Source organism: Sus scrofa, chromosome 4 (assembly GCF_000003025.6).
Source record: "Sus scrofa isolate TJ Tabasco breed Duroc chromosome 4, Sscrofa11.1, whole genome shotgun sequence".
Classification (NCBI taxonomy): Eukaryota; Metazoa; Chordata; class Mammalia; order Artiodactyla; family Suidae; genus Sus; species Sus scrofa.
The window spans coordinates 97,775,561-97,803,513 of NC_010446.5; the positions used below are offsets into that span (position 1 = coordinate 97,775,561).

At 42.2% G+C, this 27,953-nt stretch overlaps 1 protein-coding gene across 4 annotated transcripts in view; it reads left to right on the forward strand.

The window, feature by feature from the left end:
* POGZ (pogo transposable element derived with ZNF domain) overlaps positions 1,019 to 27,953 on the forward strand; it is a 56,709-nt gene continuing 29,774 nt past the window's right edge. For 2 of the 4 annotated variants that reach the window (XM_021089861.1, XM_021089862.1), the window contains exons 1-3: positions 1,058 to 1,369; positions 20,894 to 21,018; positions 22,265 to 22,423. In XM_021089861.1, the coding sequence (XP_020945520.1) occupies positions 20,895 to 21,018; positions 22,265 to 22,423 (283 nt within the window). In that variant the 5' untranslated portion in view covers positions 1,058 to 1,369; position 20,894. Of the gene's footprint in view, positions 1,370 to 20,893; positions 21,019 to 22,264; positions 22,424 to 27,953 lie in introns of all 4 variants that reach the window. The other 2 variants (XM_005663451.3, XM_005663450.3) reach the window with 2 other exon arrangements.

The window sequence follows — 27,953 nt, forward strand, 5'->3', positions numbered from 1 at the left end:
TAGTTGAAATCACTCATATTTTTGGTATGAAATAGGATGATGAAAATGGGTGGTGGTGCATGCATGTGCATGGGTGCACAATTTGGAATGCTTACTTTCACTGCCAATTTTCATAGTCTGGTGGTTTGGAATGTAAACATAGAAAAAGAATAGATATGTTTTTGCATCTCACCAGCCTTGCACGACTACTTTGATTTACCATTTGGTTTGGAGCAGATGTTTGGGTATTGATTAAAGAGCAACTATTTCCTCAAATATCCAAGGAAAATACTAAGCTTTTATCATCTCAGGAGGTAATAAAGGACAAACTTTCTTAGTCACTTGGAAAGAGGTTAGTTTTTGTTTGAGGAAAAATAATAGGTTGATGGTCTTGAATGTACAAATCAATCTTTGGGCCAGTCCATGTCAGCCTTATTTGGAGCAAAGAGCACAGAAGAGGAGTCTACAGTTTCTTAGAATTGAGGATCTCCGAGGATTCTACTCATCTCAAAGCAGTTTTCATACATGATCACCTTAATAAGCAATCATGTGTGACTTCCTTCCAGAATCCAGAAGCGTCTAGGGTAAAAACGGCTTTTAAAATTTCTTCACTTAAGGCCACTTGACTGCATGTCTCTTGAGAAAGAGTGAGTGCCATTTTGACGCTTTTGTTCTAATGACAGTCGTTGGGGCCATTGGGCCTCACTATCTGGCCTAAGGCATGAGGTTCTCCTCTTGGTTAGGTAAGAGCCTTGAGTGGAAAGTGTGGAGATTCCCAAAATTTCCCTGGAAAGTCCCCGCAAGTGAATTGGGGAACATTATCTTTGGAAATCCCATCTTTATCACCAAAACTTAGATGTTGTTTCTGAAGCTAATTATTTTTCATTCCATTTTTTGGGAAAGATTATTTATTTATTTATTTGCAGGCCCAGACAAACTTGACTAGAAAAGAAGCCCGGGCAGGGGTTAGGATGAGCCCATGACGTGCCACGCGCTCCAACCAATTGAAAAACCACGAAAGGGGGAGGGCGGAAGTGACGAGTCGTATCCCTCCGCGGGGCGAGAGGGTCGGTGGGGGGAGTCGGCGTCTCTCTCCCCCGCGCCAGCTCCCGTACACGGAGCCGCATTCCTCGGCCCCCCCGCCCCCCTCCCTCGGGGGCCCCCCGCCCCCCTCGGGAAAAAAAATCCACCTCAAATCACTCGAACCCGAGGGAGGTTTCCTTTCACCCTCGGGGAGACTAGCTTTCAACGGTTCCCTCTTCTCCGTCTCCCCCCAAGCCCCCGTCCCCTCCCCTGCTCCCACCCCCTTCTCCCGGCGCGGGGTGCAAGGTCCCTTTAAGGCGACGGCGCCTTCCTCGGGTCAGACTACCGGCGGCGACGACCACGGGAGGTGAGTGAGCGAGCGAGCCTTCTCTCTCCCCACCCCCTTCTCCCGGGGGTTCCGTTATCTTTTCGCTCGGCGAGGCGTTCCGAGGCGAGACAATGAGAGGGGGATGGGGCGGGAACGCGAGGGGTGGGGGCGGGGGCCCGGTGGCGCGCGCCCCCGCCCCCCTCGAGTGGCGTCGCGGCCCGCGGCGGCGGCGGGCGTGGGGTGCGGCGCGCGAGAGCGTGTGTGAGTGCGTGCGCCCCGGGAGCCGCGCGAGTTGCGCGGCGGGCCGGGCCGGGGAGGCCCCTGCCTGCCGGCCGCCCCCGCCCCCCGGCGCCTGCCGCGGCGCGCGCGCGCGCACTCGCGCCCCACGGCCCCGCACACAGCCGACGTCCACACGCACACCCGGCGCGAGGCGTCTCGGAGGAGTGGGCGGGCGCGGGCGCGGGCGGCGGCCCGCCGGGGAAGGGGCGGGGGCGCGGGCAGCAGCGAGACGGCGGGGCGCGGCGGGAGGGGCTGGCTAGGGGGCGAGGCCGCGCCGGGGAGGCGGGCGGGAGGGGCGGCGGGCCGAGGTCCCCCGGGGGTGGGGTAGGGGTAGTGCTGGGTCCTCTCCGCCCCACCCCCGCCGGGCCAAGAGTGGGGCTCTCTTTTTGAGCTCCAGGAGGAAAATGAGTGATTGCTTAGCCGCTCCCTTGTGTTATGTAATTCCCGCTCGGTCGTATAGTACATCCCAAGCCTTAGCGCACCGCTGTTAGTTTACAAAGTCTCCTCCCCCCCAGCCCCCCTCCCCGCGCTCTAAGATTTCTTTGGGCTGGCGCCGTGATTTACAAAATGGGATGGGGCTTAAAATCTTTATTTTCCGATGATTATATCCTGCCGCGGTGGGCGCCATGTTTATCCCAGGGACTATTTTTCTAGGTTTTTAGCACCTTCTGAAAAGGAGTGATGTCGTTGATTCACCTGCTTTCTCTCCTTTCTACGAGTTGTCCTGATTTCTTCGCCTGTCACACGGGGGATTCCCCCAAATTGTTGCTAATGCTGGACGTTTCTCTGCTTGTCTTGGACATTTTCAGCTTAGAAAAAGGTAGAGCGGGAGAGTCTTTTTAAGTCATTTAGCCCAAAATCTCTTTGAAGATGGAAATTGAGATACAGGTGTCCTGTCTCAGAACAGCCGTCGTTTTGTTGCAAACTGTGCAGCCCTCTACACTCTTTTATAGAGTTCCCATCGCAGCTTAAAACCTCACAGAGATACAATTTTACTTTCAGAGGAATTTCCCTATCTAGATGAAGGGGAAACAGATGAGGTGGAGGGCTTGCCTCTTGGAGAACGGCATTGAATTTCGAGACCCATTGCTCTTGGAACTGGGAATTGGACTCTGAATTCGAACTACTTAGCACAATCATTCTTAACTTCAGGGTGCATAAGAAGTATGTTGGAAATTTCTAAAAGTGTAGTTGGGGTAGGGGAGGCTCATTCCCAAGCCTTTTTGGATGGGACGGGGAAGGGGTAGATTTCTACCTTCAGCTGAGAGTGTGGTAACCACCATATTGAGAGTTGTCGGTCTAGCAAAAAAGATGCTCAAAATCTTAGAACAATTAAGTGGCAGTCTATGCCCTTGATTTCCTTTTCCTATTTTATGGTTATAAGGTACCAGCCATGTTTTGTAAATTTTTAAGTTATATTAAGAATTGAACTAAATGGAGTTCCTGTTGTGGCTAAGCAGAAATGAATCTGACTAGTATCCATGAGGACTCAGGTTTGATCCCTGGCCTCGATCAGTGGGTTAAGGATCTGGCCTTGGGGTGAGCTGTGGTGTAGGTCGCAGACATGCTTCCTATCTGAAGTTGCTGTGGCTGTGGTGTGTGGGCCCGCAGCTGTAGCTCGGATTTGACCCCTCACCTGGGAACCTCCATGTGCCGCAAGTGTGGCCCTAAAAAGACTAAAATAAAATACAAAGAAAATTGAAATACAGTTAATGTAGAATTTTGCGTTAGTTTCAGGTGTACAGAAAAGTGATTCAATTATACATATTTATATCTATTTTTCAGTTTCTTTTTACTTATCGGTCGTTACAAGATATTTAGTGGAGTTCCCTGTGCTATATAGTAGATCCTTGTTGGTTTTCTGTTTTGCATACCAGCTCTCTTGGTGGTGTATCTCAAACTGAAAGAACTAACAATGACGACTCTTGGGATAAATCGGATTTTGTTAGTTTTCACGCCTGCCTTGGACCAGTGGTGTAATATAGGAAAGCAGTTCCCAAAATGTGGTTCACCGACCCTCGGGAATCCCCTCAGGCCCTTTCAGGAGTATTATCCACGAAGTAATACTAGGAGGCTATTTGTTTTTTTTACCGACATTTGCACTGATGGTCCAAAAGCAATGCTTGGTAAAACTACTGGTAGTACCTTAGCACAAAGCAAGGCAGTTGCACCCAACCTCAGCTATACTTACTTGAGAATGTCTTTGATGAAGCAGTAAAAATAATTTTATTAGATCTCAGTCCTTTAGTACACGTCTTTCTAAGTTTTAGGAATCTGTGGCCATTTGGGAAGTATGCATAAAACGCTTAAGCTCTCTACTGAGGTAGATCCTTGTAAGGAAAGGCCCTTGTAAGATTTGGAAGGGAGATGCTTGTTTCATGGAACAGCATTTTTATTTGAAAGAATGATAAACTGGTTTTTCACACTTGAGTGTTTGATATTTTCTTGAAAACAAATGAAGTGAGCTTGTCACTTCAAGGAAAACAATTGACAGTATTTGTTACTAATGATAAAAATTTGAGAGCAAAAATGAGAATTTTTAAAACGTTGATATCTCAAGGTTGACAGCTTCCCTCCCAATACTTAAAAGACTTCTTATAATATCAGTGTTGGGGTTCCCATTGTGGCGCAGAGGAAACAAATCTGATTAGGAACCATGAGGTCGCAGGTTCAATCCCTGGCCTCACTCAGTGAGTTAAGGATCCAGCGTTGCCATGAGCTGTGGTGTGGGTTGCAGACGCGGCTCGCATCTAGCATTGCTGTGGCTGTGGCTTAGGCCAGCAGTTATAGCTCTGATTAGACCCCTAGCCTGGGAACCTCCACATGTCGTGGGTATGGCCCTAAAAGGACAAAAGACACACACACACAGTGTTAATGACTGATTTTTTTTTTTTTAACGTTTTATGGTGCCATGTGTCTTTGGAAGAGAGGCATAATTTAGTAAGTCTGTATTTTCCAATTGACTGTTGCATGATTTTTCAAAATCACCGTGAATAAAAGATCATTTCAAAATGCAGGATAAACGAATGGACTTTAACATAATATTCATTGATAGGGTTTCAGATTCCAAGACGCAACTCTTCTTTTAGAAACTGTACTGTACAACATACACAGCTGTCTGAAACGGTTTGTAGAAAACATCTCCCTTTTTCTCTTTTTTTTTTTTTTTTTTTTGTCTTTTTGTCTTTTTGCCATTTCTTGGGCCACTCCCATGGCATATGGAGGTTCCCAGGCTAGGGGTCCAATCGGAGCTGTAGCCACGGCCTACGCCAGAGCCACAGCAACATGGGATCCGAACCTCCGAACCTCGCCTGCAACCTACACCACAGCTCATAGCGGCAACGCCAGATTGTTAACCCACTGAGCAAGGGCAGGGATTGAACCCGAAACGTCATGGTTCCTAGTCGGATTTGTTAACCACTGCGCCATGATGGGAACTCCCTTTTTAATTTAACCAGAACATCATAGAGCAACAGACTGAATGCAGTAGCAGCTATGAGAATCCAATTGCTTTCTGTTACACCTAGATACAAAAGATTTACAACAAAATCTAAAACAACATTATTTCACTATTTGGAGAAAAATAGTAATTTTTAATTGAAAATATTCTGTTAACACATAACAGGTTTATTATTTTTGAATGTACCAATAAGTATTTAAATTTTTTACATTTTAGCTTCTGACATGGTAAATATCAAAAGGAAAAAATTCACATAAATAAAAGCTCTTTGGGGTCCTCAATAATTTTAAGAATGTGAAGGGTCCCAAGACCAAAAACTTTGAGAATCATTGGGTCTGTCATAATCTTCTTCTGAGATCGTCCAGATCTGCCTCCATTTAGGAACTTCTGGAGAATTTAGAAATGTTAGTTGAGTTAATAATGGAAGTAGTGACTTGAGAAAGAATTCTACAGCAAAAAAGCTTAGTAAATATCCCAGCCAGGATTCAAACTTTGCACCTGTAACATTGGGCAAGTTATTTAAACTCTCTAAATCTACATTTTTTACTTCATCTGTAAAATATACTATTTAGGACTTATAATTGTGAGAGTTCGTTGTGTTAATGAATGTAAAGTGCATAACAACGCTTGTTATTATATCACAGTAAAATAAAATATATTCTACATAATGTTTCAGTCTTTATTCTTTGTATGTGTTAAAAAGTGGGAGATTTTTTTTTCTTTCTTGTTTTTTTTTTTTTTAACAGCCGTGCCTACAGCACATGGAAGTTCCCAGGCTAGCAGTTGAATCAGCTGCAGCTGTCAGCCTACACCACAGCCATGATGCCAGATCCGAGCCAAATTTGTGACCTATACTGCAGCTTACAGCAGAGATGGATCCTTAACTCATTGAGCTAGGCTAGGGATTGAACCCGAATCCTTGTGGATACTAGTCTGGTATACAAAGCTTACTATAAATTCAACAATAATTAGTTTTAGAGATCCTGTCGTAGCTCAGCAATAACAAATATAACTAGAATCCGTGAGGACTCGGGTTCAATCCCTGGCCTTGGTCAGTGAGTTAAGGATCCAGTGTTGCCATGAGCTGTGGTGTAGGTCAGAGGCCTGTCTTGGATCTGGCATTGCTGGGCTGTGGTGTAGGCCAGTGGCTCACAGCTCCAATTCAGCCCCTAGCCTGGGAAATTCCATAAGCCATGGGTGTGGACCTGATTTAAAAAAGAAGATAGGAGTTCCCGTCTTGGCGAAGCAGAAACTTGAATCCAGCTAGGAGCCATGAGGTTGCAGTTTGATCCCTGACCTTGCTCATTGGGTTAAGGATCCGGCGTTGCCGAGAGCTGTAGTGTAGGTCGCAGATGAGGCTTGGATCCCACGTTGCTGTGGCTCTGGTGTAGGCCAGCAGCTGTAGCTCCGATTGGACCCCTAGCCTGGGAACCTCCACGTCTCAGGTGCAGCCCTAAAAGGACCAAAAAAAAAAAAAAAAAGGCGACAAAAACAAAATAATTCGTTTTATAGCCATACTGAGTGTTCTGAGTGTTCAATCCTATATAGTTGCTGGAATTAATCCTTTGTAGGTCAAAAATTGAGGTAATTTGAATACAGATGCCAAATGTTTTAAAGGTTGTTGTTGTTTATGTCTCACCTAGGGGGAAGAGAGGGTGGTATTCTTAAATTTTTGTTTTTTAAAAAATATTTTTTCTGTTCCAAATGTTCTTTAGTCTTTATTTTTTTCTCTTTATGGCCGCACCTGTGACATATGGAAATTCCCAGGCCAGGGGTGGAATTGGAAATTGGAGCTGCAGCTGAGGCCTGTGCCACAGCCACAGCAACACTGGATCTGAGCCACATCTGCCGCTTGCACTGCAGCTTGTCACAGCACCTGATCGTTAACCCAGTGAATGAGGCCAGGAATTGAACCTGCATCCTCAGAGAGATGTCGGGTTCTTAACCTGCTGGGCTACAATGGGAACTCCCCCAATTTTTTTTCTTTTTTTCTTTTTAACTCATTAGATTTTATTATATTTATAGTCGTACCCAAATGTTATTTTTATTTTGATTTATGGTTGGGAATGCTAGTAGTGAACTTAAAAATTTAGAGCTATGAAAATACCAGACAAATTAAAGAAATTCAAAGTTTCAAGAGCCAAATCTGTCTGGAGAGTTTTGGTAGAAAGCAGGTGTTTTACTGATCTTATTTGAGATTAAGATGGGTAAACATTTGCTGCCCAATAAATACCACAAAGGTAGACTAACAGTTGTATCTGAGGGGTTCTTTTTGCTGCTTTAAATATGAATGTGAAGAATCTCTTTGTATGTTGCTTTTCACTTATGTAGGCTTTTACTGATTAGCTGATCATATAGCATCTGAGTATAAAGTCCTACCATGTTTGCCAGCATTTAAGATACCAGTCAGTCTTCTCTTGAAAGGTATGTGTCTGTTACATTAATATTATGGATGGAAAGATGAATACCAAAGACTTAAAAGACTGTGGGAATCACTAATAGTCCTGTGTGAATTGCAGTGGAGTAAAGCCTGCTGAGTGCATAAAAATTATGTTCCCAGTATAATTACTGCTACAAAATACAGAAACCAAATAGATTACCAGGATGTCAGAGGAGCACAATGTCTTGATTAGTGGAAGATGCAGTGTTCATTTCATCTTACAGAATCTCCTTAGTAGCTTGTATAATCCAATTTAGGTTTACTTTTTCTAATATTATTTAATCATTGTGCTATGTCTTAAATGTGTATTATAATCTATAATCACTTCCCGTCATGGCACAGTGGAAACGAATCTGACGAGGAACCATGAGGTTGTGGGTTCAATCCCTGGCCTCGCTTGGTGGGTTAAGGATTCTGCATTGCCGTGAGCTGTGGTGTAGGTCGCAGACTCTGCTGGGATCTGGCATTGCTGTGGTGTAGGCCGGCAGCTACAGCTCCAATTAGACCCCTAGCCTGGGAACTGTGCCACAAGTGCAGCCCTAAAAAGACAAAATGACCAAAAAAAAAAAGAGAGTATCATGTATGTAAAAAGGGTGAAAGAACACAAGGAGTATCTCCAGTGAACCCACCACCTAGATTCAGTGATTTTTTTTTTTTTTTTTTTTTTTTGCTTTTTTGGGCTGCTCCTGCAGCGTACAAAGGTTCCTAGCTAGCAGTCCAGTCGGAGCTATAGCCACCAGCCTACACCACAGCTCACGGCAACGCCTGGATCCTTAACCCATTGAGTGAGACCAGGGGTCGAACCTGTATCCTCATGGATGCTAGTCAGATTCGTTTCTGCTGAGCCATGATGGAAAGGCCTAATGATTTTTTTAGCAAGTTAGCATATTTGATATCTATAAGAAAATGACCAAAATATATATTTGCTGAACCACTTGTAAGTCAGTCATAATACTCCCACTGAACATTTCATGCATTTGCTAAGAATAAATAAGTTCTTGTAAATAACTCTAATACCACTATCTTTTTTTTTTTTTTTTTTAAACGAGTGGCCGTACCTGCGGCATGTAGAAGTTCCCAGGGTAGGGGTCAAGCCACAGCCACTGTAGAAGCAATGCCGAGTAGTTATGTTGTGAGCCACATGGGAAGTCCACCACTATCTTTTTTTTTTTTTTTTTTTTTTTTTGTCTTTCTGTCTTTTGTTGTTGTTGTTGCTATTTCTTGGGCCGCTCCCGCGGCATATGGAGGTTCCCAGGCTAGGGGTCGAATCGTAGCTGTAGCCACCGGCCTACGCCAGAGCCACAGCAACGCAGGATCCGAGCCGCGTCTGCAACCTACACCACAGCTCACGGCAACGCCGGATTGTTACCCCACTGAGCAAGGGCAGGGACCGAACCCGCAACCTCATGGTTCCTAGTCGGATTCGTTAACCACTGCGCCACGACGGGAACTTCCCCACTATCTTTTTTAACAAAATTAAAAATAATACCAAAATCTCATCTTGTATCTATATATTTAGATGTTCCAATTGTCCCCAATATGTCATTTGTAGCTTTTTTATGAACCAGAAATCAATAAAGGTTCACATGGTATGTTTTGTTACATCTCTTTAGTTTCTTTTAATATGGTTTAGTCTTCTTATTCTGCATATGTATATCTCTGTTTGTGAGACTGATATTTTTATGTTTGTTTTTTCCTTTTTGACTGCCTTGTGGCATATGGACTTGCCCTACCAGAGATCATATCTAAGCTGCAGCTGTGGTAATGCTGGATCTTTAACCCACTATGCCAGGCTGGGGATGGCACCAGCATCCCAAAGCTCCCAAGACACCTCAGATCCTGTTGTACCACAGCAGGAACTCGAGGTTGACATTTTGAAAGGAACTGTGTTAGTAGTTTTACAGAATGTTCCATATTCTGCATTTATCTGATTGCTTCCTTACAAAATGTCCCACTGGGAGTCGGCTGTTGTGGCTCAGTAGTAATGAACCCGACTAATATCCATGAGGATGCGGGTTCGATCCCTGGCCTCTGCTCAGTGGGTTAAGTATCTGGAGTTGCTGTGAGCTGTGGTGTAGGTTGCAGGAGTGGCTCGGATCCTGCATTGCTGTAGTATTGGCTCTGGTTGGCAGCTGCAGCTCTGATGTGATCCCTAGTCTGGAAACTTCCATATGCCGAGGGAGCGGCCCTAAAAAGCAAAAAGTAAAATAAATAAATAAACAATAAAATGTCCCACTTTGTGGATTTATCTCATTATTTCCTTGTGGTGCTACTTCCTCTGCTATTGCTGTATTTCCTATAAACTGGGGATTTAATTTAAATGTTTCATTTGATTCAGTTTAAACATTATTGTCATTAGCTTTTATTTATTTATTTTCTTTTAGGGCCGCACCCTTGGCATATGGAAGTTCCCAGGTTAGGGGTCACATCAGCGCCGTAGCTGCTGGCCTATGCCACTGTTGCAGCATGATCCGAGCCACATCTGTGACCTCCACTGCAGCTTGCGGCAATGCTGGATCCTTAACTTGCTGAGTGAGGCCAGGGATCGAACCTGCATCCTCATGGATAGTAGCCAGGTTCTTAACCCACTGAGCCACAATGGGAACTCTTTTTTTTTACAAGAGAAAAGAGCAAGCCACAGAACAAACAGCTGAAGACAAGAGGTTGGCTTATTGGTCAACATTTTTCTTTATATACTTATTGTCATAACCTTTGGTTTTGTGATGTAGAGCTACTTCTGTCAATTTAGATTCAAGCATAATGATAAGACTTTGAGAAAGAGCACAGAAATAACATCATGTTTTGGTTCACTGCCCTCTGAGAAAATGATTTGTAAGTTGACAAAGCAAGAAGAGCTAATATATTTAGCAAAAGCAACTCATAGAGGAATAATAAAGGGGTCAAAACCAGGCATTTTAGAAATGGAAATTAAAGAACTTTGGGAAATTATTTTCACAAAGATTATTTACCAGTTAATATTGATAATAACAAGTACTAATAGTAACCATAAATTTAGAGAACTCGCATCATAATCCTCAAGTTTTATAAGGTGAAATTATGTACTTAATGCAGGAACTAGTTTCACAGGTAGATGGTTATAGTGTGAAACAAACCAGGTGTTTGAGTTTTATAAATATATTTTTATTGTGTAAAATGTAGCCATTTGAATAATTCATAGGAATCTTGTTCTGTTAATATTCTCTGTTGAAGAGAGGGTAAATTATTATTATATTAATATTTTGTCTTTTTAGGGCTGCTCCCATGGCATATGGAGGTTCCCAGGCTAGGGGTTGAATTGGAGCTAGAGCTGCCGGCCACGGCCACGGCCACAGCAATGCAGGATCCGAGCCATGTCTGCAACCTACACCACGGCTCGTGGCAATGCCAGATCCTTAACCCACTGAGCAAGGTCACACATCAAACCTGTGTTCTCATGGATACTAGCCAGAATCGTTCCTACTGAGCCATGACAGGAACTCCCAAGAGGATAAATTATTTTTAAAGAGAATTCTTTGGGGAGGGGAGGGGGATTTGAACCCATGGCATATGGAAGTTCCCACACCAGGGATAGAATCTGAGCCACAGCTGTGACCTGCAGCACAGCAGGAACTCCAAAAGGAGAGTTGTTTATGCATAGAATGTGAGATGATTTTTTTTTTAAAAAAAGATTTTTCCCTTTCAGATAATGGATTCAGTTTGATCAGTGTTTCTCAATTTTGCACTAGTAATGTTTTGAGCCAGGTAAGTCCTGGTTGTCTTACACATTGTAGGATGTTTATTAGCACCGCTAGCCACTTGCCACTGGATACATGCCAGTAGCACCCTTCCCCAGCCCCACCCCTGGTTATGACTACTAAAAACGTCTCCAGACATTGACAAATGTCTTCTGGGGGCATTTTATCCTTGTTTAAGTGTTGTTGAGTTGGATAAAAGCCACTGGCATGTGTGAATTCCTTAATGATCTAGGTTTCACTTTACATAACCTATGTAAAGCTGTTGAACACAGTTCCTTTCTGCAGCTTGGCTATGCTCAAGTATATGTTGGAGAACACTGGAATATGATGACAGTTATTTTAGCTCTGTTAGAGATTTTATTGAAGATGGAACTGAGCTCTTCATTAGTGAGTCAAAATATATTTCTTTTACTTTATCTTATCCCCCCCACCTCCCAGTTTGTCTGGGAAAGAACCTTATTAGCTATATGTTATGGATAAAGTTTTTGTTTGGAATAATTGAGAAATTTGGTATCTTTGAGGTGATCTGTTTGTATCTTGGCATTCAAAAAAGATAGTTTTGGAATTCTGTTGTGATGCAGGGGATTGAGGATTTGATATTGTCATTGCAGTGGCTTGGGTTGCTGCTGTGGTGTGAGTTTAGTCTCTGGCCTGGAAACTTCTATTTGGCATGGGCATGGCCAAAAAAAGTCTTTAAAAAAAATGGTTGGTGGAGTTTCCCGTCATGGCTCAGCAGAAATGAATCTGACTAGTATCCATGAGGACGCAGGTTCAAGCCCTGGCCTCTATCAGTGGGTTAAGGATCTGGTGTTGCCGTGAACTGTGGTGTAGGTCACAGTCGTGACTGAGATCTTGTGTTGCTGTGGCTGTGGCATAGGCCAGCGGCTACAGCTCTGATTGGACCCCTAGTCTGGGAACCCCTGGTGGGGCCCTGAAGAAAAAAAAAATAGTTACTTGCTAAAGGGCTTTCTCTTCTTTGTTAATCTTTGTCCTTAAAAATTTTCTTTTTTTCCTTTTTTGCCCTCCCCCACCCGAGGCATATGGAATTCCCCCGCCAGGGATCAGATCTGAGCGGCAGTTATGACCTATGCCACAGCTGTGACAGTGCCAGATCCTTTAATCCACTGTGCCGGGCTGGGGATCAAACCTGTGTCCTGGTGCTGCAGAGATACTGTCAATACATTGTGCAACAGTGGAAACTCCAGAATTTTTTTAATTATGTGTAAATTCTGCCAATGAGGAAAATGATGTAGGCATCTTATTAGGGGAAGGGAGAGGGAATACATACAGTTGGGAAAAGTGGAGTAATGAGAATGATTTAATAAATATTAGTTTAAAAGATTGAAACATCTCAAGTAAGAATTTCAGAGGAGACCCTTGGGAGGCCTCAGGCTCTGGCTATGGTAGCCTTTGCTGCCAAGAAGGGAGAGAGAGAGGAGTGCAGGTTCGTTTTAACAGAGATAAAAAATATATATATATAAACTGGGGGAAGAAAAAAGACTTTCAGGAGAAATAGAACTTTAAGTTTCTAAGGCAAGTATTATTTGTTGATGTGGAATTTTTCTGCGGATGACAGAAACAAAATTGAAGATAGCCGACTAATAGAAGGGGGTTGATGTGAAGATAATTTTTTTTTTTTTTTTTTGTCTTTTGTCTTTTTGGTTGTTGTTGTTGTTATTGTTGCTATTTCTTGGGCCGCTCCCGCGGCATATGGAGGTTCCCAGGCTAGGGGTTGAATCCGAGCTGTAGCCACCGGCCTACGCCAGAGCCACAGCAACGCGGGATCCGAGCCACGTCTGCAACCTACACCACAGCTCACGGCAACGCCGGATCGTTAACCCACTGAGCAAGGGCAGGGACCGAACCCGCAACCTCATGGTTCCTAGTCGGATTCGTTAACCACTGCACCACGACGGGAACTCCTGAAGATAATTTTATATTTAAGGATTCTTTTTTTTTTTTTTTGTCTTTTTGCTATTTCTTGGGCTGCTCCCGCGGCATATGGAGGTTCCCAGGCTAAGGGTCTAATCGGAGCTGTAGCCACCGGCCTACACCAGAGCCACAGCAACGCGGAATCCGAGCCGCGTCTGCAACCTACACCACAGCTCACAGCAACGCCGGATCTTTAACCCACTGAGCAAGGGCAGGGACCGAACCCGCAACCTCATGGTTCCTAGTCGGATTCGTTAACCACTGCGCCACGACAGGAACTCCAGATAATTTTATATTTAAAATGAGCAGAAAAGCCCCTAACATCTAGACTATAATCTTGGAATATCCCACACCGAAAGAAATTAGGACTCTTTGGAGAAATGGCTGATTCTAGGTCTGGGGCAGGAAATAGATGAGCAGGGAACGTCTTTATCAGATAGCCAGGATTTTATCAAATACTACTAAGGGTTGTATCAGCAGGACTCAGGAGCCGGCTGAGTTCTCACTGGCCAAAAGGACAGTTTGAGTATCAATAAGGATAACAGTAGTGGATTAAAACACATCAATATATTTAAATCTGTGATGTGATGTAACGATAGTTTTAAGAACAAGCTTATTGGGGAGAAATGGATCTTAAGAGACATGACAGGAGTTCCATCATGGCTCAGTGGTAAAGAACCCAACTAGTATCCGTGACGATGGGGTTCGATCCCTAGCCTCACTCAGCGGGTTAAGGATCCAGCATTGCAGTGAGCTGTGGTGCAGGTTATAGGTGTGGCTTGGATCCCGAGTTGCTATGGTTGTAGTTGTGGCTGTGGCTGGCAGCTACAGCTCTGACTTGACTCCTAGCCTGGGAACTTCCATGTGCTGTGGATGTGGCTCTAAAAAGACTGGGGGAGAAAAAAAGAACAACTTTATCGGTCACTTTGGGAAAGTGCCAATTAAACAAATCATTAGTTTGAAAACCGGTAAATAAAGGGAAAGAAGCAAGATGGAGGGAGTTCCTGTTATGGCTCAGTGGATTAGTAACCTGGCCAGTATCTATGAGGATGACACGGCTCAGATCCTGCATTGCTGTGGCCTGCGGCTATGGCTCTGATGTGACCCCTAGCCCAGGAACTTCCATATGCTGCAGGTACGGTTCTTTAAAAAAAAAAAAGTGGAGGGGGGGAATGGAAAGAATTAAGACTTTTACTATATGAACTGCACCTCTGGGTAACCAGATAGTATTTTTTTTGTTTTTTTAAAGTAGAAGTGTTCAGTTAATACATGTAAAAGGAACGATAGATTTAGAATGACTGGATTCAGGCATTAAGCCTAGCTGGAAAGATTCCTGATGGAAGAAAATCCTGCCCTTATGAATAATCTTGGGGCAAAAAATGATAAGCCTGTTTATAATCATGCCACTAGACCCAACTATCAATTTCAACATATACAGAGGACAGAGGCAGGCGAGGCATGTATTAAATGTCATGTGTCTATAATCGGCAATATCCAGACTGTAGAAACTACAAGAGGTGACTCTTTGAGACCTAAGAAACTTATCAAGTAATCATAATATGTGGACCTTACTTGAATCTTTTTTTTTTTTTTTTTTTTTTTTTTGTCTTTTGTCCTTTTAGGGCCCCACCAGTGGCATATGGAGGTTCCCAGGCTATGGGTCAAATCGGAGGTATAGCTGTCGGCCTACGCCACAGCTCACGGCAATGCCAGATCCTTACCCACTGAGCAAGGCCAGGGATCTAACCTGAAACCTCATGCTTCCTAGTTGGATTTGTTTGCACTGTACACAACGGGAACTGAATCCTAAATCAAACTTTAAAAAATACAGTATTTGAAAGAATTTGAGATTTCATTGTTGACTAGATATTTGATATTAAGACAGTATTAATCTTTTAGCCAGGTTAATGGTACTATGACTTTTTTTGGTTACATGATCTTTTCAAGTCCTTATCTTTTTTTTTTTTTTTTTTTGTCTTTTTGCCATTTCTAGGGCCACTTCCGCAGCACATGGAGATTCCCAGGCTAGGGGTCTAATTGGAGCCGTAGCCACCGACCTACGCCAGAGCCACAGCAACGCGGGATCCGAGCCGAGTCTGCAAACCTACACCACAGCTCATGGCAACGCCGGATCGTTAACCCACTGAGCAAGGCCAGGGACCGAACCCACAACCTCATGGTTCCTAGTTGGATTTGTTAAGCCATGACAGGAACTCCTCAAGTCCTTATCTTTTAGAGCTACATAATAAAATAATGTATTTGATATTAGGGATTAGCTTCATAATAATATGAAGGAGAAGGAGCATAAATGAAACAAGACTGGTTGATGATTTTTGAAGATAGGTGATGGATACATACATGTCTACTCTTAAAATTTATATTTCATTTAAAAAATAGCAGAGGAGTTCCCTTGGTGGCGCAGTGGTTAATGAATCTGACTAGGAACCATGAGGTTGCGGGTTCGGTCCCTGGCCTTGCTCAGTGGGTTAACGATCCGGCGTTGCTGAGCGCTGTGGTGTAGGTTGCAGACGCGGCTCGGAGGCTCGGATCCCGCATTGCTGCGGCTCTGGCGTAGGCCGGTGGCTACAGCTCCGATTGGACCCCTAGCCTGGGAACCTCCATATGCTGTGGGAGCCTCGGCCCAAAGAAATAGCAAAAAGACAAAATAAATAAATAAATAAATGAATAAATAAAAATAGCAGAAAAGGAATCACTACAGTCTTGATTCAGAGATTCATAGTTGTAATATGGTGAACGTTTGCCCCTTTACTTGGTTACAGTATGATTCTAAAATTCACTGCCTTTAACTTGATGTAGCACGGTGTTCCCTATGTGTAGGCCTTTAATTTCTGAAATTAATGTTTTTACCTGGCACTTTTTCAGAATAAATGAGGATGTCCCCAAATTGAGTGAGGATTGAAGTTCCAACATACCCAAAGCCTATGAATACATTTATCCTTTATAGTAAAATAATAGGAAAGAGAAGAAAAATTCCAGATTTTTTTTCCTTATGAGAAATTAAGTTGAAATTTCAGTGTGAAAAGAAGTTAAACATGAGTAGAATTATTGTTTGGGAAGATTTGTCCTTTTTTTTGTTTGTTTTTTAGAGCCACACCCTGCAGTACACGGAGGTTCCCAGGCTAGGAGTCGAATCGCAGCTACAGCTGCCGGCATATACCACAGCTACAGCAATCCAAGCTGCGTCTACAATGTACACCACACACAGCTCACGGCAACCCCAGATGCTTAACCCATTGAACAAGGCAAGGGATCACATCTGCGTCCTCATGGATGCTGTTCAGATTGGTTGCTGCTGAGCCACAACAGGAGGTCCCTGATGGTGTTTCTTAAGCGTCATGGTAGAGATATTAAATACAGCGTTTCACCATGTTAATGAAGATTCCTTTTTGATAGCTGTAAAACTACAGGAGGATGTTAAATTTGCCTTTTTTTTTTTTGCTTTTTTAGGGCCTCACCTGCGGCATATGGAGGTCTCCAGGCTAGGGGTCTAATCGGAGCTACAGCTGCCAGCCTTTACCAGAGCCATAGCAATGCAGGATCCAAGCCATGTCTGCATCCTAAACCACAGCTCACCACAATACCAGATCCTTAACCCACTGAGTGAGGACAGGGACTGAACTCGCAACCTCGTGGTTCCTAGTTGGATTCATTTCTGCTGTGCCACGATGGGAATTCCTGCATTTTTCATTTTTAAAGTTTGCAAGGATGTCTCTATTGTGGCATGACCCATATTTCCAACAGTAAATTTTGTGTGTGTGTCTTTTGAGGCTGCATCTGTGGCATATGGAGGTTCCCAGGCTATGGGTCAAATCAGAGTTGTAGCTGCCAGCCACAGGCACAGCAGCATGGGATCCGAGCCGTGTCTGCCACCTATACCACAGCTCACGGCAATGCTGGATCCTTAACCCACTGAGCAAAGCCAGGGTTTGAACCTGTGTCCTCATGGATACTAGTCAGATTCGTTTCTGCAGGGCCATGATGGGAATTCCTTCAACAGTAAATTTGAGCTATAGATGCTGAAGTGAAAGGAATGATCACATTTTGAGATAGCAAAGTCTAGTCAGAATTAAGGACTAACTGAAAAACTTCGTTTCAGTGTCTTTTAGGTGGCTGTTTTGGATGTAAGTCTATAAAATATGCAGAGTTCCCATCGTGGCACAGTGGAAACGAATTCAACTAGGAACCATGAGGTTGTAGGTTCCATCCCTGGCATCACTGAGTGGGTTAAGGATCCGGCATTGCCGTGAGCTGTGGTGTAGGTCGCAGACTCAACTCAGATCTGGCGTTGCTGCGGCTCTGGCGTAGGCCAGCAGCTATAGCTCTGATTAGATCCCTAGCCTGGAAACCTCCATATGCTGCAGGTGTGGCTCTAACATAACAAAAGACAGACCAAAAAAAAAAAAAAAAATATATATATATATATATATATATATATACATACATACACGTATTTATGCTTAGCATGCTTACTATTTTTCTGGGTTGACAAGTCTTGTTGCATATCTCCATCTTCTACATGGTAAAAACCTTGAAAAATAGGAGTTCCTGTTGTGGCTCAGCAGAAACGAATCTAGCTATCATCCATGCAAACATACACCTGAGGAGTTATTTTTCTTTTTCACTTGGTAAAAGTAGGATACAAACTTCCTTCTTTGTCATCTTTTCAGATCTATCCTTCCACTCTTTGTTTTTTAGAATACCTTGTTCATGGTAGGAATAACAAAATTTGATTCCTGTCAGAAGAAAGAAACTTTCAGTATTTTTATTAAAGTTCATTGTTTGCTAAAATAAAACATGAACTCAGTCTCTCAAGATACTATAAATAGTTGAGGTTAAAACCAAACTTTGGATGTGCTACTAAAATATCCATAGGCATGACATTGAAAATGGCAATTTGCATTCAGATAGCTCTACTTATTTATTCTCTGGGAGAGTTTTCTACAAATTGCTCAGCATATGTATGGAGTTTTGCTTGCAGCTGGTCAGAGCTGGAAGTCCTTGAAAACCTCTTGTAGAGGTTATCATCCACAGTTTATATTTTTTCTGCTGGTTGTTTGATATATATGCATTGTCTGTTGGCTGTGGGCTCTAAGAAAGTTATATAGCAAAGAACAATGGTATAGGAATTCCCTTGTGGCACAGTGGGTTAAGGATCTGGCATTGTCACTACTGCAATTTGGATCATTCCTGTGGATTAGGTTCAGCCCCTGGCCCAGGAACTTCTGAATGCCACTGGTGAGGCCCCCCCCCCAAAAAAAAATCCCAATGGTATTAAATTACATAGTCAGAAAAAAATTGTTTAGAATGTTAGCTTTTCCAATGAAACTAGACTGGAAAATATCGAAGTATGTTCTGAGAGAATGCCTGTGATCTGGATTTGGCTTTTTTTTTTTTTTGCTATTTCTTGGGCTGCTCCCGCGGCACATGAAGGTTGGTTCCCAGGCTAGGGGTTGAATCGGAGCTGCAGCCACCGGCCTACGCCAGAGCCACAGCAACGCGGGATCTGAGCTGCGCCTGCAACCTACACCACAGCTCAGGGCAACACTGGATCCTTAACCCACTGAGCAAGGGCAGGGACCGAACCCGCAACCTCATGGTTCCTAGTCGGATTCGTTAACCACTGCGCCACGACGGGAACTACTGGCTTTGGCTTTTTTAATTAATTTCTGGCTAGCATTATCTTTTGTATGTGTAAATTAAATACAAAACTAGGAAAATTAAAGTTAATACTGTACAACCTTTTCTTTCTGTCTTCGTACCTTCTTTCCTGTGTGGTTTTGGTTTGGGAAAACAAATAATTAAAATAGAATGTTAGAGGCCATTTAGGGTAAAGTTAAGTACTTTACCCATTAAAACTGTGGGCACTTGGCTACATAGCTAGTTTACTATGGCATTGCTGGATTATTTTAAATTTTCAAAGGAACAACGCCATCTGTTGGACATCTTGCAAACTAGTACTATGAAGTTATGTGGATCTAACTACTTAAACAGAATGGTTTGGTTTGGTTTTTGGCTCAGGGGTGTTTTATTTTGTTTTTGACTTAGGGGTGTGGTGAAAAAATTTCTGTGATACTAAGGGCACTGAGAGAGAGCCTTTGCATTAAAAGCTTTGTTTGAACATTGAACAGTAGTGCCACTCCCATTCTAAGACAAAACAGTTGACCTTTATTTAGTCAGCTGATTTTGGAGGGCAACATAGTAATAATAGCTCTTGACTTGCATTGCAAAGATGTAGGCTTGAATTTTATTTATTTTTTATTTTTTGTCTTTTTGCCATTTCTTGGGCTGCTTCTGCGGCACGAGGAGGTTCCCAGGCTAGGGGTTGAATCGGAGATGCAGCTGCCGGCCTATGCCAGAGCCACAGCAACGCGGGATCCGAGCCGCATCTGCAACCTACACCATAGCTCACGGCAACGCCAGATCCTTAACCCATTGAGCAAGGCCGGGGATCGAACCCACAACCTCATGGTTCCTAGTCGGATTCGTTAACCACTGAGCCACGACGGGAACTCCTAGGCTTGAATTTTAAAAGAAGAATTAATGTAAGCAGTTTTTTTAAATTAAAGATTGACTCCCAATATCATGATGGAGTTTAAAGTAGTGGGTTTGGAGTTAGGGTGTGACAAGTGAGGTTTTCATTTTGTGTGCAGAAAGACTCAAGAGTTCTCTTGTAGGGTTGAGGATCTGGCATTGTCACTGCAGCAGCTCAGGTTGCTGCTGTGATGCAAGCTTGATCCCTGGCCCAGGAACTTTCACATGCTGGGGGTGTAGCAAAAAAAAAAAAAAACCCTTCCCCCCCGAAAAAAAAGACTTGGTAACCTAGATAAATAGTGTTTTAATGTATCTTATGCTTTTGTTTTTATTTACATTTAAATTTCACCAAACAGAGCTCAAGTATATGCTGGCCCTTTGTTCAGATTTTTGAAATAAAAATAAATGGACAGACAGTTTAAGGGTACAGTGTGTTAAAATTGCACAATATATTAAACAATTAAAATCTAGAGGGTGGTATAACTATATATCTTTATGTACATTTAGTAGCACAAATATAGGGACAAGCCATGAAGTTGGAGGGAAAACCTGTTCAGGACTGAAAAGAGAGATCCTTGTTTGCTAACAGAATCTCCTCCTGACTTAAGACTTGAGACAAACCAAGGAGTCTGCTAGTATACCAAAAAAAACAATGAATTCAGACAGTGACAACAGGATAGATATTAAGGAATCGTCTTCAGATTTGTGGGGGACAGTCTGAAGCAAGCAAAGTTGGCTGGGCTGGAAATACTGTAGCTCAAATCCAAGATCTGTAGAACAGCAGTCTAAAGACAGAGTAGTTAGTGCTTTCTTCAGAAATGCCTGGTTATCCTAACAAGTTCTTAGGGTGTTTCCTCAAATACCAAAATATCATTTTAAAAAGCTCAGTAGAGAGTTCCCTGGTGGCTTAGTGGGTTAAGGATCCAGCATTGTCACTGCTGTGGTATGGCTTCAGTTCCTGAGCTTGGAACTTCTGCATGTCATGGGTGTGGCCAAAAAAAGGAGAATAAATGGAGCCTTGGAAATGGGGGAATATTGGGGAAAATGATAGAGGAAGCACAAGGGGATAGGTTACCAATAGATTTAGGAATCTGATTCCATATTTTGTATAAAACTATTTCTGCCATTCTGAAGTCAGTATCTTATTTAACCTTTTTTTCTTATAGCATGGCGGACACCGACCTCTTTATGGAATGTGAGGAGGAGGAGTTGGAGCCATGGCAAAAAATCAGTGATGTCATTGAAGATTCTGTAGTTGAGGATTATAATTCAGTGGATAAAACTACTACAGGTAACAAAAACTTTTGACTTTAGATTTAGATGTTGTTATACTGACTCAGTTGAATGGCATTTCTGTTAAGAAGATGTGAGGTGGAAAAGACTTTAAGAATCCAGGATTGCCTCACTGTGGCACTGGTGCTGCCTCTTTTTCCCCCATGCTCTAGTCTGTATGTGTTTTGGTTTCCTCTTACCTAAATCTAGAAACACTACATTTAATAACTTGAAACCATTGAGAGCTGGATTGACCAATGTTTACAATCATGTAAGAAGCCCTCTTACTGAATGATATATAAACAGGAATGTAAAGTGATGCGTGTTAAGTGCTCATTTATATACCCAGCCAAAAACAGATTCCCATAGTCTTGGGATTATTTTGTTTTGTTTGGTTTTTTCTTGACCTTGGTTTCCTTTCTGAGCTGAGCAGAATTTTTTTTTTTTTTCCTGTCTTTCTGCTATCTCTTGGGCTGCTCCCACGGCACATGGAGGCTCCCAGGCTAGGGGTTGAATCGGAGCCGCAGTCTCTCCGGCCTACGCCAGAGCCACAGCAACGCGGGATCGTCAACCCACTGAGCAGGATCATCAACCCACTGAGCAAGCACAGGGACCGAACCCACAACCTCATGGCTCCCAGTCGGATTCGCCAACCACTGCACCACGACGGGAACTCCGAGCTGAGCAGAATTTGCTCTGTGTGTGTCTTATAAACTTAGGCTTGTTTAGCTTCTCTTTCAAAAAAGTGATATTGCAAGGTCAAATTCTAGATTACCCTGAATTCAGAAAGTGGGTGGTAGTTCTCCCCTCCCCAAATTGTATCCGTTGCTCTCTTTATTTAATTTTACTTTTTAATCTTTTCTGCCTTGAGAACTGAAGATGGCATTGATTTGGGCTGAAACAGGACATAGGTCAGGGTCTTGTGGACAGCTTACTGGCTATGAATACCAGTAGTGGTGATAATAAACCTTTGTGTTCCAGAGGTTTGTTTGCTTGTGCAGTATCAGCAAAACATTAAAATCCCAGTTCAGTGAGTTTATAATCTAACTTAATTATCTAGGAAATGTAAGACAGAGAAGGCTTATGTCTAATTGTGTGAGAGACACATAGGAGGAGAAATCAGATGAACAGTTGGATTTACAAATAAAGCAGGAGATTTTTCGGCTATAGAAACCCACAGTAAGAGGGAAAGGGAAGATTGGAACACTGTCCTTTAGTGTCATCTGTCCCTGTCTCCAAGTGACTATGCCTCCCCTTCCCCACAGTTACTGTGAGCCAGCAGCCTGTCTCGGCTCCAGTGCCCATTGCTGCCCATGCTTCTGTTACTGGGCACCTCTCTACATCCACCACCGTTAGTAGCAGCGGAGCACAGAACAGCGACAGTACAAAGAAGACCCTTGTCACACTAATTGCCAACAACAATGGTAAGTGGGATTATTGGGAAATTCTGCCTGGGCTAGAAAGGTGAGAGAATAAAAAAGGTCTTAGGAACAGCTGTACCTGTTCGGTTTTAGATACTGACATGATTCTGCTGGTGTTAGAGTGAGTTAGAACTGATTCTCTGATATGGAAGTAGATGTTGCTGTTCCTTCTGAGTTAGTGCTGAATCGATGCTAGTGTTTCAGGTTGGAAGGTAGCTGATTCTTATTGCTGATTCTAGGAGACAAAAATATGAACCCCAAAATTCCAACTGTTAAAAAGAGATCTGGGGGGTGGTGGTAGTGGTTTGATTGTTTTTGTTTTTTTAATAAGAGCTCCACTATTTTGGTAAGAGTTCTCCTAGGGGGCAGCTTTGTTCTATGTTTTCTTTGGCAGATTCATTTGGTTATTGGTTCCTGGCTGTGGAAAATAGGACAGGGTTGTTGTTTACCTGAAGGAAATGGTGAAAGAGTAGTGTTTTTTAGTAAGTTTGTTGACTAGAAAAGTTTTTTGATTTTTTTTTTTTTTTTTTTGTCTTTTTCTTTTTAGGGCCATGCCCACAGCATATGGAGGTTCCCAGGCTAGAGGTCGAATCAGAGCTATAGCCTTCGGCCTGCACCACAGCCACAGCAACGCCAGATCCGAGCCGCGTCTGTGACCTATACCACAGCCCACGGCAATGCCGGATCCTTAACCCACTGACCGAGGCCAGGGGTGGAACCTGCAACCACATGGTTCCTAGTCGGATTCATTTCCACTGTGCCATGACGGGAACTCCTGACTAGAGAAGTTATATAGTATTGGTTTCTATTTCATTTCTGATGACTGTTTCTGTATTCTGAAAATGAGTTTTTGGCAAGTTAGGTCTCAAGATTCGTGTCTAGAATAAGCACCTTCATAGAATGATTGCATTGCTATAAAGGACTTATTTTAATTATTTTGTTTATTTTGAACATGAAATAGTTTTATTAATACAAGAACAATATGCACAATACTTAGAGTTTCCAAAGGAGACAGGTTGCTGGGATGGGCTGGGGGTTTGAGATAGAAACGCTATAAAATTGAGTTGTGATGATCATTGTATAACTATAAATGTAATAAAATTCATTTAGTTTAAAAAAAAGAATAATATGTGCATTGTGGGAAGAGTGGACAGTAAAAAAGGAGAAAAACAATTTTTAACTGTAATCTCACTACTTGAAGATAACTGTTTGTAACTTATTCTGTCTGATTATATGCTTTTATGTAAGTCTGTATGCTATGTTTAGTGATTTACTTTTTTTATAAAAATGAATACACATAGATTCTCCCTTTTTGCCTTAATATGCAGTGAATATCTTCTCATTTTAATGAGTCTTTAACATTTTTGATGACTATTTCCTGTTTGGTTTTTAGGAGGTTTTTTTGTTTTGGGGTTTTTTCGGGGCCACACCTGTGACACATCGAAGTTCCTGGGACAGGGGTTGAACTTACACCATAGCAGCAACCTGAGCTGCTGAGGTTACAAATGCTGGATCCTTAACATGCTGCACCACAAGGGGAATGCAATTTAGAAAAAAAAAATGATTTTATAATTATCCATATATTTACACATAGTGATTTTTTTCCTTTTTTTATTTTTTATTTTTTTGGCCACATCTACAGCATGCAGACGTTTTTGGGCCAGGATCAAACCCACACCACAGCAATGACCACACTAGATCCTTAACCTGCTGAGCCACCAGCAAAGTCCTGGTGGTGTTTGTTGTTTGGTTAACTGTTATTAGCAATAGGTTGTAAAGGATGTACTGCTACTTTAAAGAGCTATTATGAACATCTCTGTCTTTTATCACATCCTTTGTTATGAGAATACATTTCTAAATGTCAAACTGTTGGATCAAAGGTTATCACAATTTTTAAGGATTTTGATCAGTGTTTCTCTTGGGTTGGCCATCTAGATATGTATCCATTTATATTCCATTAGAAGTGCATGTGGTATTTTTATTTTTGGGTGTAACTGTTTATACCACCCTTATTGTTGGATGTTTATCACAGTCTCCTTTTTTGTGATTACAAACAGTGCTGTGGTGAATATTCTAGAGCATTGTATCTGTGCCCGTTGTGTAAGCATATCTGTAGTATAAAGTTAGATTGCTGGGTCAGGCATTTAAAATTCGATAGGCAGTGTCAAATTGCCATGATAGATCACTCTAAATGAGTGCTCACCAGTAGCTCTTTCTCTATATTAATGCAAATTTTAAGTATTGTCAAACTTAAATCTTTATAATTTCCATAGATATTTTTTCAGTGTTTGGACACTGAAAATATAATTTTTTTTTTCTTTTTTGGCTGCCCTGAGGCACATGGAGTCCCTGGATGAGGAATCAGATCTGAATTGCAGTTGTGACCTATACCACACAGCTGCAGTAATGCTGGATCCTTAAACCCATTGTGCCAGGCCGGGATTAAACTTGCGTCTTGGCACTGTAGAGATGCTATTGATCCCATTGTGCCACAGCGGAAACTCCGTGAAAATATAATTTTTATCACATGGACAATCTTTAGCATTTTTCAACTTATAAATGGTGACTGTCATGTGTATAAAGACAAGGAACCACTATCTAGAGGATTTTCTCATATTACAGATGTGGAAACCAAGGCATGGAGAGTCTAAACAGTGTACTTAAGGTCAAATAGTAAGTGACTAAATCAGATTTGAATTGTTAGACTTAAAAAAACTTGTAGCCTTCCCACTGTATTATAGTACTTCCCTATGTTTATCTTAAAATAATCTGTGGAAGTGCTATTAGCAACCATTTTAGCTAATTTTTTCATTCCAAGGCCCATAATGAACATTTCATAACACGCTGACGTAACCTACTTTTGAATGGACCCTTGATTCCTGTGCCTACCTAGAATCTGTCTACAAAAATTTTTTGGAAATATAAAAATTAATTTTGGGAATTTCCGTCGTGGTCCAGTGGTTAACGAATCCAGCTAGGGACCATGAGGTTGCAGGTTTGATCCCCGGCCCTGCTCAGTGGGTTGAGGATCTGCTGTTGCCATGGGCTGTGGTGTGGGTCACAGACGCAACTCAGATCTCGGGTTGCTATGGCTCTGGCGTAGGCTGGCGGCTACAGCTCTGAATAGACCCCTATCCTGGGAACCTCCGTATGCTGGGGGTGCAGCCCTTGAAAAGACAAAAAAAAAAAAAAAATTTATTTACCTCAGAAAGCTCTAGTATTCAAATTAAGATGTTAACCCATGTTCATGGTTGAAAAAAAGGAGGGGGCATATAGACACTGATCACGGTTACATATGTCTTGTGTTCTTCCAGAAAATTTTTCATGCTTAATTAAGTACATATTAATGGATCCTTTTTTTGTTTAGCCTTTTTGGGGGGGGTATAATATGTACAATTTTTAAGCATTTTTGATCAGATATTCTTGAAATGTCAGCATTAATCATTATGGCCCAGAAGTGAAAACTAAGATGTTGAATCAATAGCAAAATGTGGTATGTCCACAATGGAATATTACTATACCATAAAAAGGACTGGAATGCTGATATATGCTATACTGTGAGTGAACGTTGGAAAATGTTACACTCAGTGAAGGGAGTCAAACACAAAAAGGCCACATATCATATGACCCCATTTATATGAAATGCTCAAAATAGGCAAATTTGTACAGACAAAGTTAGATTAGTGGTTACCAGGACTGAGGAGAGGAGATAAGGGAATACCTACTAATGGGTATAAGGTTTCTTTTGGGGTGGTGAAATGTTCTGGATTAAATAGTGATGATGATTGCACAAACCTTGTGACTATACTAAAAGCCTCTAAATTGTACACTTTAAATGGGTAATATGTAAGGTGTGTGAATTATATCTCAATAAAGCTTTTTTTTTTAAATGTGAGGAATAAAATTTTAGAGCATTTTTACTATTTTTACTGTTTTCCAGAATCTACCACTCAACATTTAGAAATTATTTCTGTAGTTTTGACACATCACATGTTTGCATTGAAAGAAATATTATGAAGCGAAGTAAACCACTATGTAATTCAGAGCTGTGAATAATGTGAATTTAATATTATAAATTTTTTACTGTAATTATGATTTTCAACTCCTATTTGGCACATTCCAACTCTACGTAGCCCTCTTATCTCTGAGTTTTACCTCTGGGATTTAAGGCTGTGTAAGTAAACCTAAAAGAATGAAGGGAAAAAAATCGAGACTTTAAGATTTCTAAAACAAACATGTTGTGAGAGAAGGTGCTGAATCGCCTTCTATTATTGAATCATTTTATGGCTGTGGTACCTAGTTTGAGAGCAAACTTGGAGGCAGGGGATTGATTGGATTTTTTTTTTTTTTTTTTTTTGCTTTTTAGGGCCGAACATGTGGCATATGGAAATTCCCAGGCTAGAGGTCCAGTCGGACCTGCACCTGCTGGCCTATGCCACAGCCACAGCAACACCAGGTAAAGGCCACATCTTTGACCTATGCCAAAGCTTGTGGCAACACTACATCCTTAACCCACTGAGCGAGGCCAGGGATTGAACCCCAGTCTTTGTGGATACTAGTTGGGTTCATTACAACTAGTAACAATGGGGATAATTGTTGGCTGGATAATTATTTTAAAAGCTTTTTTAAACCTCAGCATGCTGATTACCTCTTTCATCTTCTGGAAATAGAACTTTGTAAGTCCTTTTAGTTGTCAGAATTTCTTTTAGAAAAGATGATAACAATGCACAAATTATTAAAAACAACTAATTTACTGGAATTAATAGAATTCATTAAAATAATTAGTTTTTTTTTTTTTCTGTCTTTTGTCTTTTTTGTTGTTGTTGTTGTTGTTGCTATTTCTTGGGCCGCTCCCGCGGCATATGGAGGTTCCCAGGCTAGGGGTTGAATCCGAGCTGTAGCCACCGGCCTACGCCAGAGCCACAGCAACGCGGGATCCGAGCCGTGTCTGCAACCTACACCACAGCTCACGGCAACGCCGGATCGTTAACCCACTGAGCAAGGGCAGGGACCGAAGCCGCAACCTCATGGTTCCTAGTCGGATTCGTTAACCACTGCGCCACGATGGGAACTCCAAATAATTAGTTTTTTTTATGTTATTTCCCCAATACAATTTTTTTTGTACTGTACAGCATGGTGACCCAGTTACACATACATGTACACATTCTATTTTCACACATTATCATGCTCCATCATAAGTGACTAGCATAGTTCCCAGTGCTACACAGCAGGATCTCATTGCTAATCCATTCCAAAGGCAATAGTTGGCATTTATTAACCCCTAGCTCCCAATCCATCCCATTCCTTCCCCCCTCCCCCTTGGCAACCACAATCTGTTCTGCAAGTCCATGATTTTCTTTTCTGTGGCAAGGTTCATTTGTGCCTTATATTAGATTCCAGATATAAATGATACCATATGGTATTTGTCTTTCTGACTTACTTCACTCAGTATGAGAGTCTCTAGTTCCATCCATGTTGCTGCAAATGGCATTATTTCGGTTTTTTTTATGGCTGAGTAGTATTCCATTGTGTA